Source organism: Dinoponera quadriceps, unplaced genomic scaffold (assembly GCF_001313825.1).
Source record: "Dinoponera quadriceps isolate SergipeBrazil2010 unplaced genomic scaffold, ASM131382v1 scaffold1128, whole genome shotgun sequence".
Lineage (NCBI taxonomy): Eukaryota > Metazoa > Arthropoda > Insecta > Hymenoptera > Formicidae > Dinoponera > Dinoponera quadriceps.
The window spans coordinates 1,003-17,392 of NW_014555359.1; the positions used below are offsets into that span (position 1 = coordinate 1,003).

At 35.0% G+C, this 16,390-nt stretch overlaps 5 protein-coding genes across 6 annotated transcripts; 1 reads left to right on the forward strand and 4 right to left on the reverse strand.

Annotated features, from left to right (window-relative positions):
* Positions 1–1,690: 1,690 nt before the first annotated feature.
* On the reverse strand, positions 1,691–2,884 carry LOC106743959. Its single transcript, XM_014618318.1, has one exon. It carries the CDS (start codon positions 2,848–2,850, stop codon positions 1,705–1,707), a length of 1,146 nt encoding a protein of 381 aa, XP_014473804.1. The 5' UTR covers positions 2,851–2,884; the 3' UTR covers positions 1,691–1,704.
* Positions 2,885–4,874: 1,990 nt separating this feature from the next.
* On the reverse strand, positions 4,875–6,453 carry LOC106743957. The gene has a single exon (XM_014618316.1). It carries the CDS (start codon positions 6,195–6,197, stop codon positions 4,875–4,877), a length of 1,323 nt encoding a protein of 440 aa, XP_014473802.1. The 5' UTR covers positions 6,198–6,453.
* A 957-nt stretch (positions 6,454–7,410) lies between these two features.
* On the reverse strand, positions 7,411–10,316 carry LOC106743963. 2 transcript variants are annotated; one of them, XM_014618321.1, is made up of 2 exons: positions 10,232–10,316; positions 7,411–9,780 (listed from the first exon to the last, which is right to left on the reverse strand). In XM_014618321.1, exon 2 carries the CDS (start codon positions 9,575–9,577, stop codon positions 8,252–8,254), a length of 1,326 nt encoding a protein of 441 aa, XP_014473807.1. In that variant the 5' UTR covers positions 9,578–9,780; positions 10,232–10,316; the 3' UTR covers positions 7,411–8,251. The 2 variants fall into 2 exon arrangements, with proteins under 2 accessions (XP_014473807.1, XP_014473808.1); XM_014618322.1 differs by lacking the exon at positions 10,232–10,316 and having other exon boundaries at positions 7,411–9,199; positions 9,371–9,910.
* Positions 10,013–13,142, forward strand: LOC106743964 (torso-like protein). The gene has a single exon (XM_014618323.1). The coding sequence runs from the start codon at positions 10,209–10,211 to the stop codon at positions 10,650–10,652; it is 444 nt and encodes a 147-aa protein (XP_014473809.1). The 5' UTR covers positions 10,013–10,208; the 3' UTR covers positions 10,653–13,142.
* An 88-nt stretch (positions 13,143–13,230) lies between these two features.
* On the reverse strand, positions 13,231–15,912 carry LOC106743961 (tetratricopeptide repeat protein 5-like). Its single transcript, XM_014618320.1, has 8 exons — positions 15,829–15,912; positions 15,343–15,693; positions 15,011–15,253; positions 14,668–14,721; positions 14,388–14,573; positions 14,096–14,268; positions 13,848–13,992; positions 13,231–13,779 (listed from the first exon to the last, which is right to left on the reverse strand). The coding sequence occupies exons 1-8, from the start codon at positions 15,910–15,912 to the stop codon at positions 13,660–13,662; spliced, it is 1,356 nt and encodes a 451-aa protein (XP_014473806.1). The 3' UTR covers positions 13,231–13,659.
* Between the last annotated feature and the right edge of the window lie 478 nt (positions 15,913–16,390).

Genomic DNA, 16,390 nt, shown 5'->3' on the forward strand with positions numbered 1-16,390 from the left:
TGCTTTAAAATAAAAATAAACTATGATTAAAATATGCATTGATAAAAATAATTGAATTCGCACATAAATATACCACATGTATAAACTATACAAATAAGAAGAATCCATTTTGCCATTATTTACAATAATTTTGTCAGAGTGACTATATAATTATACATGAGTAGTGATGCCGACATGAGTTGAATTGTTTCAAGAACATAAATTAAAACATAATTGGTTGTGTATTACCCGCGAATGCATATTTTCGTTCTTATAGTTTTTGCATTAACTCGAGCATTCCGAAAATATTTCCATGAATCATAACATATATTAAAAACACCGTCAGTAATACTTCACAAAATTTTACAAAAAAAAACGACATAATTGCAATAAATGTGTCTTCAAAGCATATTTCGAAAAAAAATAATGAGTTGATCAGGGTCAACCCATGATTTTCTTCTATTAATATTGTCCTATAAAACCTACTTCCCATCGCCAGTGATGATTTTGTACAAAAGTCCTCCTTTTGTATTTTGTTAATAAGAATATTGCCATATCGAAATGTTTGCTTTTCGGGCTGAGCTTGTGCGGAATCCATTGAACTAGTGTTTGAATTTTACCCAGCTTATAACCGAATGGAAATTAGTTGGCGAATTATTCCTACTTGTAACGCAAGTTCATTTCAAGTTTCAGCGGAATTTCCATTCAACGATTACTCAAACTCTCCATCTTCAAATTTTTCCGGGCCGGAATATTATTTATCGATAAGACAAAAATAACCACTACGAAACTTATTATTATCATTATTATTCATCATTTCTTATACATAATTAATCATTTTTTACAGATTTTATGCGATAATTTCCCTCAAATACAACATTTTTTCCCAAACCTAAGTAAATCATATTTATAAATTCGGCAGAAATTTTTTCAATTCGAAAGCAAAATGAATGCGGTGTCTGATACGCTACTTGTCGGACGTCATCATATTCGAAAATATTTTAGGTAAGATCATGTGAACGACAAATTATATAGTGAATTTAAAACTTTAAAGTTAACATTTGAAAATTCACTAAACGACGGGAACATATTTGAATTTAAAACGTAATTATGATGGTTGAAGCTAAAAACATCGAAATAATACGCATACGTAATAAGTACAAGTAACGTTCCTACAAAATATGTTCTAATAAAAATAATTGACTCATATACAAATATATTACATATATAAACTATGACTATAACAAATAAGAAGAATCCATTTTGTCATCATTTACAATAATATTTTCAAATTGAACATATAATCATACACGAGATGTGATACCGACATGAGGTGAATCACTTGAAGAGCATAAATTAAAACACATAATTGGTTGCGTACCACGCGCAAAAGCATATTATCGTTCTTGTAGTTTTTGCATTAACTCGAGTTTTCGGAAAATACTTCCATTAATCATAATATACGTTAATAACATCGCCAGTAATATTTCACAAAATTTTACAAAAAACAATATAATTACGATAAATGTATTTTCAAAGCATGTTCCTAAAAAAAAAAATAAAATCGAAATAATAGAAATGTTACAGCAATATCAATAATTACAGCAATATAAATAAAATATAAATTTATTTGTTTTTTTTTAATGATACCAAACAAGATTGTTGATCAAATTTAATATTTGTAAACATTACTAATATCACTGCTACAAGCTTGAGCTGGATAACTCAAATACTTAGATTATCATATATAACTAAATATCTATTAGAGTAAAATACTGAGCCACTCCGAAAGTCTCTTTGTGGTCTACGAGACGCGAAATTATTGATGTTGCAAATACGGAATGGCAAAGGTTTATCGAAAGTTAATGCTTGTTTTATCTTTACTGCGAGCTCCAAGGCCATATTGATCACTTTAGTCGTTAATATTATTGGGCAACCTATAAGCTGTAACGTTCTCAAAGTTTCAACTGATAGCAGGTCATCCTCATGCTCGTCATGAAATACTAGAATTATAATTGGTCGTATTCTTCCGTACCAGATTGTATATCTAGTGTATGACATAGGATGACTTTTATAACGAAGTGTTTTATGTTGTTGCTTGCATTGTTCGCAAACTTGAAATTCAAACCAAATATATGGTGCTTTCTTTCCAATCGTTACAATTACCAGCTTTGTATTCGGGGGAAAAACATGCAAGACCATTTCCCATGCTGATAAACTGAGCATATCCATTGTACTTTCAGCAATAATATGAATTTCGATGAAATGATTTATTGGCAGTACAATTAATAATTCTTCTTTCACAAGAACATTACATAGCGTCATCGGACCTGAGAGCTTTTCACTAATTAAATAATCTAATGGCAACCAAGAAGTTACAGTTACTTCGTTAGAATTTCGCACTGCACAAAAGCGATCTATAAATGAATGCATGTCGGTAAAATCGCCATTAAAATCCAGACATACTTTCGGGATTGTGCTAATCGGTATATCCGACGTAGAGCTACAAACATCTAATTGGAAACAAAGTCGCAGTATGGAGCATTCATGATCATCAGTAGATGAGTGCTCAGGACAACTGTTGATAGACATGCACTTTGCGCAAGTCCCAACCAAGTTGACCTGTTTACGACACATGTGACATGACTTTGCGAATAGGAACATTTGCTTTTCGTACTTCTCTAGATCACGACATAGAATTTCCTGTATAGATGTTATATTTTCCTTTTGATACTTGCTCCATATATGTGTCGTCATTATTCCAATGTTCTTTATCCCTTTCCGCTGGTTTACCTTTATTATAGCGGAACAGATCATCTCATGCTGATTTCGGTGCAAGATTCTATGCTCCTCGCTGCAGTAAGAGATCATGTCACATAGAATACATGTTTTCAGTACACTCTGAACTGTGCACTTACAAACGTGACAAACGTTTGGATTGAAAAAGTAGTTATAGTATTTAACTGGAGTACACTCAAATACATCTTGACGCGCCATCACTTTCAGAGCAATATGTCTGCGTATAAATTAGTAACTGTCGCTGGTGATATGTTACTTATAACAGTTATTTCGGAAATATATAATGAACGAAATTCGAAATCTAACGAACGTAAGAAAGTATACCCGCTGTATTCAGAATAGATATTGACTTGATGACTGTTCCGAGGATACTCATTAAATATGTAGAACTGCTGATGCCAGGCTCTGTTGACGAAATTTAAATTGTGTTTACATATATAACGACCTAAAGTCATTCGTTACCACATGTTCCGTCATACGAACAAATTGAATAAAAGAAAATATTATTATAAAAAAAATTTCTACATAAGACACGATATCAGAAACTTAAGTCATGTGAGAATTATTTCATATCAAATTTGTGTGATAACAACTTTGCTTATATTGACGCTGCATGTGGTACACATTCACTTTATTTATTTATAACTACAAAAGAATAGAAGAGTATATTATTTTTCAAAAATAATTTATTGTTACTGATTTCCATTAATAAAGGTAACCGATTAATCTTATAATTATTTATTTTAACAACAATGGTGTTATAAGAGAACTGGGCGTCTGAATTGATCAGGGTCAATCCACGATTTTCTTCTTTTAGTATTCATGCAGAAATTCTGATTTTTATTCATGCAGAACTCACTTCTCATTGCCAGTAATGATTTTGTAAAAGTCTTTCCTTTTTTAATTTATTAACAAGGATATTACCTTAGCGAATTACTTGCTCTTCGGGCTGAGCTCATGCGGAATCGGCCTAGTTTTTGAATTTTGTCCGGCTTATATAAGCGTACGGAAATTAATTGGCAAGTTACTCCTACATGTAACGCAAGCTCATCTTGTGTCAGCGGGATTTTCATTCAACAATTGCTCACACTTTTCGTCTTCAAATTTTTTTGTATCGGAACATTTCGATTCAACAATTACTCAAACTCTCCATCTTCAAATTTTTCTGTGCCGGAATATTATTTATAGATAAGACAAAAATAACCACTTCGAAGCTTTTCATTAACATTATTATTCATCACTTCTTATACATAATTAATCATTTTTTACAGATTTTATGCGTTAATTTCTCTCAAATGTAACATTTTTCCTCAAATCTAAGTAAATCATATTTATAGTTTCGGTATAATTTTTTTCAATTCGAAAGCAAAACGAATGCGGTGTCTGATACGCTACTTGTTGGACATCATCATATTCGATAATATTTTAGGTAAGGTCATGTGAACGCCAAGATAGATTAGATAGTGAATTTAAAACTTTAAAGTTAACATTTGAGAATTCATTAAACGACGGGAACATATTTGAATGTAAAACGGAATAATGATGGTTTAAATTAAAAACATCGAAATAATACGCGTACGTAATAAGTACAAGTAATGTTCCTGTAAAATATGTTCTAATAAAAATAATTGACTCATATATAAATATATTACTTATATAAACTAAAACTATAACAAGTAAGAAGAATCCATTTTGTCATCATTTACAATAATATTTTCAAATTGAATATATAATCATACACGAGATGTGGTACCGACATGAGGTGAATCGCTTGAAGAGCATAAAATAAAACACATAATTGGTTGCGTATCACGCGCAGAAGCATATTATCGTTCTTGTAGTTTTTGCATTAACTCGAGTTTTCGGAAAATACTTCCATTAATAATAATATACGTTAAGAACATCGCCAGTAATATTTCACAAAATTTTACAAAAAACAATATAATTGCGATAAACGTATTTTCAAAGCGTGTTCTTAAAAAAAAATAAAATCGAAAAAATAGAAATGTTACAGCAATATCAATAATTAAAGTATAAGTTTATTTGTATTTTTTATTAATGATACCAAACAACTCTGTTGATAAAATTTAATATTTTTAAACATTTCTAATAACACTGCTACAAGCTTGAGCTGCATTACTCAGAGTATTTAGATTATCATATACAACTAAATGTGTATTAGAGAAAAATACTGAGCAACTCCCAATGTCTCTTTGCGGTCTACGAGACGAGAATTTATTGATTTTGTAAATACAGTATGGCAAAGGTGTATCGAAACTTAATATTAGTTTTATCCTTATTGTGAGCTCAAAGGATATATTGATCGATTTAGTCGTTAATATTACTGGGCAACCTATAAGCTGTAACGTTCTTAAATTTTCAACTGATAGCAGGTCATCCTCATACTCGTCATGAAACACTAGAATTATAATTGGTCGTATTTTTCCGTACCGCGATGTGTAATTAGTGTATGACATAGTATGACTTTCATAACGAAGTGCTTTATGAAGTTGCTTGCATTGTTCGCAAACTTGAAATTCAATCCAAATATATGGTGCTTTCTTTCCAATCGTTACAATTACCAGCTTTGTATTCGGGGGAAAAACATGTAAGACTATTTCCCATGCTGATAAACTGAGCACATCCATAGCATTTTCAGCAATAATATGAATTTCGATGAAACGAATAATTGGCTGTACAATTAATAATCCTTCTCTCACAAGAACATTACACAGCGTCATCGGACCTGAGAGCTTTTCACTAATTATATAATCTAATGGCTCCCAAGAAATTACAGTTCCTTCGTTATAAATTTGCACTGCACAAAAGCGTCTTATAAATGACTGCATGTCGTTAAGAGCGCCATTAAAATCCAGATATTCTTTAGGGATTGTGCTAATCGGTACATTATTCCACGTAGCGTTGCAAATATCCAATGTGAGACAAAGTCGCAGCATGGAGCATTCATGATTACCAGTAGATGAGTGCTCAGGACAAATGTTGATAGACTTGCACTCTCCGCAAGTCCCAATCAAGTTGACCTGTTTACGACACATGTAACATGACTTTGCGAATAGGAACATTTGCTTTTCGTACTTCTCCAGATCACGACATAGAATGCTCTGTATTAATTGTATATTCTCCTTTTGAAACTTGGTCCATGTCTCAATCGACATTATTCCAATGTTCTTTATCCCTTTCCGCTGGTTTACCTTTATTATAGCGGAACAGATCATCTCATGCTGTTGTCGGTGTAGTATTCTGTGCTCCTCGCTGCAGTAAGAGATCATGTCACATAGAATACATGTTTTCAGCGTACTCTCAACTGTGCACTTACAAACGTGACAAACGTTTGGATTGAAAAAGTAGTTATAGTTGTCAAGTGGAGTACTCTTAAACGTTACATATTGATGCGCCATCACTTTCAAAGCAATATGACTGCGTATAAATTAGTAACTGTCGCATGTGATATGTTACTTATAACAGTTTTTTTCGGAAATATATAATGAGCGAAATTCGAAATCTAACAAACGTTAGAAAGTATATGCGCTTTATTCAGAATAGATATTGACTTGATGACTGTTCTGAGGACACTCATTAAATATGTAGAACTGCTGCTGCCAAGCTCTGTTGACGAAATTTAAATTGTGTTTACATATATAACGAACTAAGGATATTCGTTACCACATGTTCCGTCATACGAACAGAATTGAATAAAAGAAAATATTATCATAAAAGAAATTTCTACAAAAGAAATTTGTATATATATTTGTATATGTGAGAAATATTTCATATAAAATTTGTGTGATAAGAGTTTTGCATATATTGATGTTGCACGTGACCACTTTATATACTTATAACTACAAAAGAATGAAAAAGAGTATATTATTTTTCAAAAATAGCTTATTGTTACCCGTCATCCATTAATAAAGGTAACTAATTAATCTTATAATTATTTATTTTAACAACAATGATGTTATAAAAAAACTAGGCGTCCGAGCTGATCAGGGTCAGCCCATGATTTTTTTCTTTTAACCCTTTGCACTCCGCTGTCGCCGTAGCGGCTACATGGTTGTTTTGCTGCCTCGGCACTTTAAGAAATTTTAAGTCCTAAAATTTATGTTTTTCTTTTATAATATAAGTTAGAATATGTTTTGTTATAAAATAGCTAAGAAATAAAAATTTTGTTTTATTGAAACGACTCTATTTTTCTTCTACATCATAGGTATGTACTTGGAACTAATAGCCTCTATGCATTACTAGGCTGGAGTGCAAAGGATTAATATTGTCCTATAAAACCTACTTCCCATCGCCAGTGATGATTTTGTACAAAAGTCCTCCTTTTGTATTTTGTTAATAAGAATATTGCCATATCGAAATGTTTGCTTTTCGGGCTGAGCTTGTGCGGAATCCATTGAACTAGTTTTTATATTTTACCCAACTTATAACCGAATGGAAATTAGTTGGCGAATTATTTCTACTTGTAACGCAAGTTCATTTCAAGTTTCAGCGGAATTTCCATTCAACGATTACTCAAACTCTCCATCTTCAAATTTTTCCGGGCCGGAATATTATTTATCGATAAGACAAAAATAACCACTACGAAACTTATTATTATCATTATTATTCATCATTTCTTATACATAATTAATCATTTTTTACAGATTTTATGCGATAATTTCCCTCAAATACAACATTTTTTCCCAAACCTAAGTAAATCATATTTATAAATTCGGCAGAAATTTTTTCAATTCGAAAGCAAAACGAATGCGGTGTCTGATACGCTACTTGTCGGACGTCATCATATTCGATAATATTTTAGGTAAGATCATGTGAACGACAAATTATATAGTGAATTTAAAATTTTAAAGTTAACATTTGAAAATTCACTAAACGACGGGAACATATTTGAATTTAAAACGGAATTATGATGGTTGAAGCTAAAAACATCGAAATAATACGCATACGTAATAAGTACAAGTAACGTTCCTACAAAATATGTTCTAATAAAAATAATTGACTCATACATAAATATATTACATATATAAACTATGACTATAATAAATAAGAAGAATCCATTTTGTCATCATTTACAATAATATTTTCAAATTGAACATATAATCATACACGAGATGCGATACCGACATGAAGTGAATCGCTTGAAGAGCATAAATTAAAACACGTAATTGGTTTCGTATTACGCGCAGACGCATATTATTGTTCTTGTAGTGTTTCATTAACTCGAGTTTTCCGAAAATACTTCCATTAATCATAATATACGTTAACAAAATCGCCAGTAATATTTTACAAAGTTTTACAAAAAACAATATAATTGCGATAAATGTATTTTCAAAGCATGTTCCTAAAAAAAAATAAAATCGAAAAATGGAAATATTACAGCAATATCAATAATTAAAGTATAAGTTTATTTGCATATTTTTTTAAAGATACCAAACAAGATTGTTGATAAAATTTAATATTTTTCAACATTACTAATAACACTGCTACAAACTTGAGCTGTATTACTCAGAGTATTTAGATCATCATATACAAATAAATGTGTATTCGAGAAAAATACTGAGCCACTCCGAATGTCTCTTTGTGGTCTACTAGACGAGAATTTATTGACTTTGCAAATACGGTACGGGAAAGGTTTGTCGAAACTTAATGCTTGTTCTATCTTTGTTGTGAACTCCATGGATATATTCGATTTAGTCGTTAATATTATTGGGCAACCCATAACCTGTAACGATCTCAAAGTTTCAACTGATATCAGGTCATCCTCATACTCGTCATGAAATACTAGAATTATCATTGGTCGTATTTTTCCGTACCACGATGTGTGTTTATCGTATAACATAGGATGACTTTTATAACAAAGTGTTTTACGACTTTGCTTGCATTGTTCGCAAACTTGAAATTCAATCCAATTTTGTGATGCTTTCTTTCCAGTCGTTACAATTACCAGCCTTGTACTCGGGGATAAAACATGTAAGACCATTTCCCATGCTGATAAACTGAACGCATCCATAGTACTTTCAGCAATAATATGAATTTCGAAGACATGATTTATTGGCTGTTCAATTAATAATCTTTCTCTCACAAGAACATTACATAGCGTCATCGGACCTGAGAGCTTTTCACTAATTATATAATGTAATGGCATCCAAGAAGTTACAGTTACTGCGTTATAATTTTGCATTTCACAAAAACGTTCTATAAATGACTGCATGTCGTTAAAATCGCTATTAAAATCCAGATATTCTTTCGGGATTGTGCTAATCGATGCATTCCCCGCAGCGCAGAAAATATCCAATTGGAGACAAAGTCGCAGCATGGTACATTCATGACTACCAGTAAATGAGTGCTCAGGACACCTGTTGATAGACTTGCACTCTCCGCAAGTCCCAATCAAGTTGTCCTGTTTACGACACATAAAACATGACTTTGAGAATAGGAACATTTGCTTTTCGTACTTCTCCAGATCACGACATAGAATAGTCTGTATTAATTGCATATTCTCCTTTTGAAACTTGGTCCATGTCTCTATCGACATTATTCCAATGTTCTTTATCCCTTTCTGGTGGTTTACCTTTATTATGGCGTGACAGATCGTCTCATGCTGTCTTCGGTGCAGGACTCTGTGCTCCTCGCTGCAGTAAGCGATCATATCACATAGAATACATGTTTTCAGCGTTCTCTGAACTGTGCACTTACAAACGTGACAAATGTTTGGATTGAAAAAGTAGTTATAGTTGATAACTGGAATACACTTTAACGTTACATTTTGTTGCGCCATCACTTTCAGAACAATATGTCTGCATGTAAATTAATCACTGTCGCTGGTAATATGTTACTTATAGCAATTTTTTTTTCAGATATATGTAATAAACGAAATTCGAAATCTAACGGACATAAGAAAGTATATTCACTGTACCCAGAATAGATATCGACTCGACGACTGTTTCGAGGAGACTCATGAAACACTGCCGCTGCCAGGCTCTGCTGTCGAAATTTAAATTGTGTTTATATATGTGACGAGCTAAGGTCTTTCGTTACCACGCCTATGATCTATATATTATATATATACATAGAGTTGAATACTTGAAAAATATATAATATAACAATAACATTAAATAATATTATTTTTTTAAATATTACTAGGGTTAAACTTATAACAATTTATTAATATTCTTATAATTAGCAATGTTACTTAATATTAAATAATATAACGTGCTTATATGGAAGTTTGTTGGTCTGAAAGGCACCCTGTATTTAAATATAGCTGCTTTGCACAGTTAACATTTCACTTTTAACTTCAATACCAGTTAATGTGATCGTTAACTTTTAATTTAACAGTTAATTTTTATTTACGTCTGTCTTCTAACGTGAACTTATTCAATTAGTAGACAATTCACTTTCAATTGAACATGTCTAAAAAAAATCAACTCACCCAACTCTGCTTTCGTCTTCCTCAGGTTTTCGTGTACACCCCGCAGGTGTACTCGCGGATAAAAGAACGGCTGAAGACGCGCGGTGTGGCGGAGCTGTCGACGCTCGAGCTAAGCAACTACTTCTCGCCGTGGTACGCGGAGCACATGGGCTCCATACAATCGGCGAGCGGTAACCGCAGCGTGGAGGCATGGGCGGTGCAACGTCTTCGAGTGCAATATTATATCTTCACCTACGCCAGCCTACTGAAGCTGCACGGCGACACGGCGCTGCTCAAGCAGCTGAACGGTTTGTTGGACGACGAGGCGTTGTTGCAGTTGCAACTGCGGACATTGGCGCCCGCCTTCAAGGATCCCAAGAGGCGCGAGTGGTTCCTCGAAGTGATCGATAATTATTTTAAGCTCTGGGAGGTGAACATGTGACACCGCCGGCCATGCGTTTGTTACGGGGCGAGACCTCTCTCAGGATTTACCGTGGTCGCGCGCATTTCAGGCTCACGCTTTCAGAGGTATTTGAACGACCGTGCGGGTGGACCGTGCTGATGGTTCCTCGAATGTGCCGTCAACTTCTTCCGCGCGCTCGAGGAGTGATCGCTACGCGACCGGTCACGTTATTTGCCGACGTTAACTATACAGGTTCCTGCTGAACGGATGTATCGTTCCGCCACACATACACACGCGCGCGCGCGCGTATACAACACACACACACACACACACACACACACACACACACACACACACACACACACACACACACATATACGATACGAGCGATGCACGCTCACAAGAATGCGCGTAGTGGTGCATTTTGTTATAAATAAATATTTATTATTATAATCAATTAGTAGAAAAAAACGTGTCTTTATACAAATATTTTTAATATATCACATGCATTATTCGATAAGATCTGACTGAAGAACACGATGTTGCGATATAACCGCAAGTTCTTTACCCGAAAACCCCGATCCACCGGTGACCGCGCCGGGGGCAAGGGATGATGCGTGTTTTCCGGAGTATAAAAGAGGATTTGTGCGTTCCGTTCGTTTCAACTGATTATGCAGCCTTCCTACTGCGCGCGAACGGGCTCAGCGGATCATTACCTCGCTTGAGATACGAATTTACACGCATATAGTTAATGTACCTTATCGTAAGTCTTGTCTTTCCCCATGAACCAGAAAATGTTTTTCTCCCACACCTCTGCGGATAAATACGCTGAAAAAAAAACATTTCTAAAAGCAAACGAATATTTCTTCGGTGGGTCGCGGTAAATTCACTTTATTTAAACCGAGTATTATTTACTCGGTTTAAGGAAATAACACTCGATTTAAATCGAGTAAATTTAGATTTAAGGAAATATCGTGTAAGGACCCACCAATGAAAATATTCGTTTGTTTTTAGGCATTTTTTTCTCTCAGTGGAGCCCACGGTGAGGAGCAAAAGATTCACAGATGAATTTAGAATGTTGCAATTGCGTGCCGATATTGCGCAGGAAATCGTAGATATCATAAAACAAGTTGATTTACTCGGTACCGTGAAGCGATACACCCGTGGACAATGATTCATCCTCTCTTCTCTCTAAATTTAGTGAGACAGTAGATGCTTATCCTATTCTATTGGAAGAAATCGCCTCATAAAGCTCGTATTAGACTGGCATTAGAAGTTAAAGATCGCGAATTAGAAGTCAGAATTCGATGAAACAAGTTGTTTCGATCTTGGCTCATGTTATCCTAATTGGTCAAACGTCAATTTTCAATAATCTAATTTGGTTTTTGACATGAAAATTCTTCTGATTGGAACGAGTTAGATTAGGGTGGGCATCTTTTGAATTTGCTTCGCTATATGTATCTAAAGAGGCACAAATCATTGTCCACACTTGTATATGTGCATACAATTTCGATGAAATTCACTGAATTTAGAATCAGAATTCAAAGAATCACTACGTAAACAGCAGGATTCGTCCCGTGATCTCACGCCGGAGAAATTTAGTATATTCTAAATTGGCCGATACGAATTGTTCTTCTTTGGTTTACATGTACGTACAGACCGGCATAATAGTCATAACGAGTTTGTTCTTTGTCGCTGAACTAATGCACACTTTCGAAACTTAAAAAATAAACAGAAATACAATTGTGATTCCCTGTAGAAAAGAGGGAAGTAGAATTAGTGCAAGCTGGTGTAGTCAGTTCAACTGTGAAGAACAGATCTAATACAGATTTGTGGTCTATTGGCCTGTGAAATTTTCCATTGTGTATCCGTTGTGTTCACGTATTCGTATGTCATGACTGGTGTTTATTCGAGAAAATAGCTACGATATTTCCAAATATTACTCAGAGAGTAGAGTAGCATTTGTGATGTAAGCCAAAATTATACATAAAAGAATATGTATATTATGACAGTCTGTATATGTGGATAATCCCATGTGTATCTCTGATTCAATGATTCGAAATGGTACACACAACGCCTGATGTCAATTTTTTGTATGAACGAGAAACAAAGTTCGAAAGAGAGCTACGAAAAATGCCATATTACCGATGCATAAAATTTGATACGAACGACGAAACAAGTGCGATTTCTACGAGTCATCATACTTGCTCCGGCTTAATACTTTGATTTACAGCTGCTTAGTACAAACAGCGTTCCATTATATCACAACGTAATAGAAGACGATAACGATGTTACAACAAGCGTGCGATACTATGCGATATGGTTTCCCAATACATTAGCATCTCAGCGAATTGTATATAATTACGATAGTTGAAACAAGAAAATACTTTTGCATCGTGTACACTTCAGCATTCCTTCTCCTCGTACGATATAATCGCGCGTTACGGGTTACGCTGCGATGAATGATTTAACATCAAACAACAAATACGACTTAAAACGTTGTATAAATAAAGTATTGCGACGATCTTATACTCTCTTGTCATGAAATATAACGTGAAAGATGAGGAGGCGAAGCCTTACAACTCTGTAAATTAGCGAGTATTGCCGCTTACAACTCTGTAAATTAGCGATGTTTGCCAATTTTTGTGCAAATAATATCGCAATAACACGTACGTCTTAGCCTTAGTTTCGTTGATTTCAAAGATGTGATGGTTCAAAGACGTGCATGTGAGTACCTTTCTCTCTTGTACGTTGTTATAAAATATAAAATTGTTATAACGTAGCATATATGCTCTAAATAATGCTGCAGATTATTTTTGATTAATGCCAATGTAACGCTTTTTATAGATATATTCATTTTGAATTCACGTGCCACGCGCAGTATACTTGAGGAAAGCAATGTACCGAAGTATAACGAAGTATACCGACGAGCTTCTTTGCGTTACTTTCGCGTGTTACCTTTGCCGTTGAAAAAGGACAGGATAGAAAATCATCCTCTCCAGCTTCTGTGTGACTCGTCGCTCGATCAACGTACTTCATCTCAGACTTAATCCGTTTTTTTGAAGGTGTGCAAGTTCGCGCCGGCTTGCTGTTCCCGGCCTAACTTTCTTCCGTTAACTACGAGTATGACCGGTGTTTCGATGCGAATAGATCTGTAATCGAAATCCTGGGAAGAAAAATATGATTGTATAAAAAACGACAAACCTTACATTGTAACGTGCGCGTCTCACTCACATTGTCTATGTAGGAGAACTTCTGATGTACGACAAAAGGTTCCGGTATACCAACGGAGTCTCCGACCGTGACTCCTCGACCTTTAGCTAAATTATACACAGTAACAACGATACACGTCTTTTGTTCATCGACGAGACAAAAAGCACTGAATAAAGAGAAACAGATAATTATAGATTTTTAATGGGAAAAACACTGAACATAGAAAATAGAGAAATATGCGCAACAAGGTGTGAAGGATAAATACTCACAACGGGACGCAATCCGAGTCCTGTATCCAACAAACCACCTTTCCAAACACGACTTTCTCCGTGTTCAGTCCGAGAGCTAATTCTCTCAATGGAATTAGGTCTAACTTGATAGACTTCTCCCCAGATGTGTACGATCCACCCTTGTATGGTCCTAAGTGTTTAATATCCAATGCCTGTGTATTTAATCATAAACCTATAAATATGTATATTATGCCAAAATCACACGTTATACAATTAACAGAACTTGTATAGCAACTATTAATTGATTATTAATCCGACGCTATATATGTACCCGTATCATTTGATACAGTCGTTTTGGTTTTACGTATCCGCTGTTATTAATCGAATTTTGTATATCTTTAAGATACTGTAGTAATTCGTCCCGCTTGTTACGCGGGGTTTCCCATAATGGATCCAGCGCCATCGCATTTTCGAACGAACGTAAAGCTAAGTTATATTCTTCCTGATATTTCAAGGCCTGAAACAAATTTACCGGGTTGGTGCAATTTCATGCGCCTAATTAACAAATACGTTTAATGCCGAGATCAGCACTAAAGTTTATCGATACTTACTACCGCCTTGTTATAAAACAAATCAGGATTACTTCTGGCAATGATATCTTTTTCCTGAAAACAATACAAGAGTCTTTCAATTTAAGAAAATAAAAAGAAAATTATATAAACGTTATGTAAAATTCACTTGAAAGCAAACTCAACGTGAGATGCATTGATGAATAAGATACTTATCGCGGGGTTATCTTAGTTCGATAATAATCATAAATTGTGGTAAACAATTAACTATTTAACAATAATCAGATATCAGTTGTCATTCTTCTTTTAAAGGACAATGCTTTCCCACAAATACGTGAAGTAACATGCGACGATGACAGATAAATATCAACCATAGTTAGCTTACTGCTTGCATGTATGCTGACATACACAGACGTAAGGTAGTTGGACTTTGCGCCACTGTAAAGAAGGAAGACAAATAAGCATTTCCCAATATGGCCCAGGATATGCCGTCTGTTGTGTCCAGGCTGACAGCCTCTTTGGCATATTCCACACCCTGCTGAATATTTTTTATTCGCTGTTCCACAGACGAAGTCTGCTCTTGTCTAAGTACCATTGATAAATTTCGAAGAGACACTTTATTTCTATCCTATAAAAGAAAGGAAATATAGTTACCAAACAGGTTGCGGTCATTCGCAGACAGAGATCTTATGGATGAAAAGAAGAAAGGAAACGTACGTGTGGCAGGGCACCGATGAAACAGTTCTTCGCTTGCAGCATATCATCATTTTTCCAGTAACATTCTCCCAATTCATTCCAAGCCTCTATCAATTTCGGTTCCAATTTCACAGCTTTGCTCAATAGTTCCTCTGCCTGCGGAATGAAACGATCCACAACGTTCAGAGCTTTGCCCTTTAAGTAATAGTAATTTGCGCGTGAACCGTCAATCTCATATCCTTTACACTCGTCGAACTTGCTCAACGTGTCCTTCATCTCCCTCTCCACGTCACTGTTCTTCTTTATCGCCTCGTCGATAGAATGCGTCTCGAAATAGCGATCCCGGAAAAAATACAAAGCGTTCACCCTTTCCTGAAATTTGTAATGATCAATCAATATTAATAAAAGCAGTGTTGTATCATTTTGAATTGAAAACCATTACTCGATAACTCGAAGTAATTTATGAACAGAATAAACGATGGGAGAAGTTTAACAGATTCTGCTTACCGTCAACGCCACGATCGGATCTTCCTTAACGGTGTTTGAGCCCTTTGCACCTGCGACAACCTTGTCATCTATAATCGCGGACATTTTTCACGAGTTATTGTAAACACGCTTGCTAGACACAACTCGTGAGCATTATTCTACCGCACGTCATGCTTTCCAGACAGCGGGAAATTTCACTCAAAATCCCTCGCAATTGTACGAACTTGGTTGCGGCACCAATCAATCATTCGCGAGCTGTCAAAACAAAAGTGGCAGAGAAGCGTACAGGTTACCCGACTTAATTATGAATGGAGGAAACTACTGTATTCATGGAACTTAATAACAGCGCCTCTCGCGGTGGGCATTCGTATTAAAATGGATGCACTGATGCAACATAGCATTTCCAAGCGTTCCAAGGGTATGTGTGATAAGAAAAATGAGAAGAAACTTGGATCGAGTTATGCAGATCTTGGTGTAATGGCATTTTCTATCATTTGCGCCGCTTAGTTAAACGGTGGAGTAAGGACCATGCTTGAGGTATTGCGAATCAGGCAGTCAACCCGGGAAAAAGTGATTATATATG

Bases quoted from the DNA above. Each gene is read 5' to 3' on its own strand.
- LOC106743964 (XM_014618323.1), top strand. From the start codon at position 10,209: ATGTCTAAAAAAAATCAACTCACCCAACTCTGCTTTCGTCTTCCTCAG.
- LOC106743961 (XM_014618320.1), bottom strand. From the start codon at position 15,912: ATGTCCGCGATTATAGATGACAAGGTTGTCGCAGGTGCAAAGGGCTCA. The intron at 14,722-15,010 runs GTAAGCTAACTA...TATTGTTTTCAG, and splicing joins TGTCAGCATACATGCAAGCA to GAAAAAGATATCATTGCCAG. The intron at 14,574-14,667 runs GTAAGTATCGAT...AATTTGTTTCAG, and splicing joins TGTTTTATAACAAGGCGGTA to GCCTTGAAATATCAGGAAGA.
- LOC106743959 (XM_014618318.1), bottom strand. From the start codon at position 2,850: ATGATCTCTTACTGCAGCGAGGAGCATAGAATCTTGCACCGAAATCAG.
- LOC106743957 (XM_014618316.1), bottom strand. From the start codon at position 6,197: ATGGCGCATCAATATGTAACGTTTAAGAGTACTCCACTTGACAACTAT.
- LOC106743963 (XM_014618321.1), bottom strand. From the start codon at position 9,577: ATGGCGCAACAAAATGTAACGTTAAAGTGTATTCCAGTTATCAACTAT.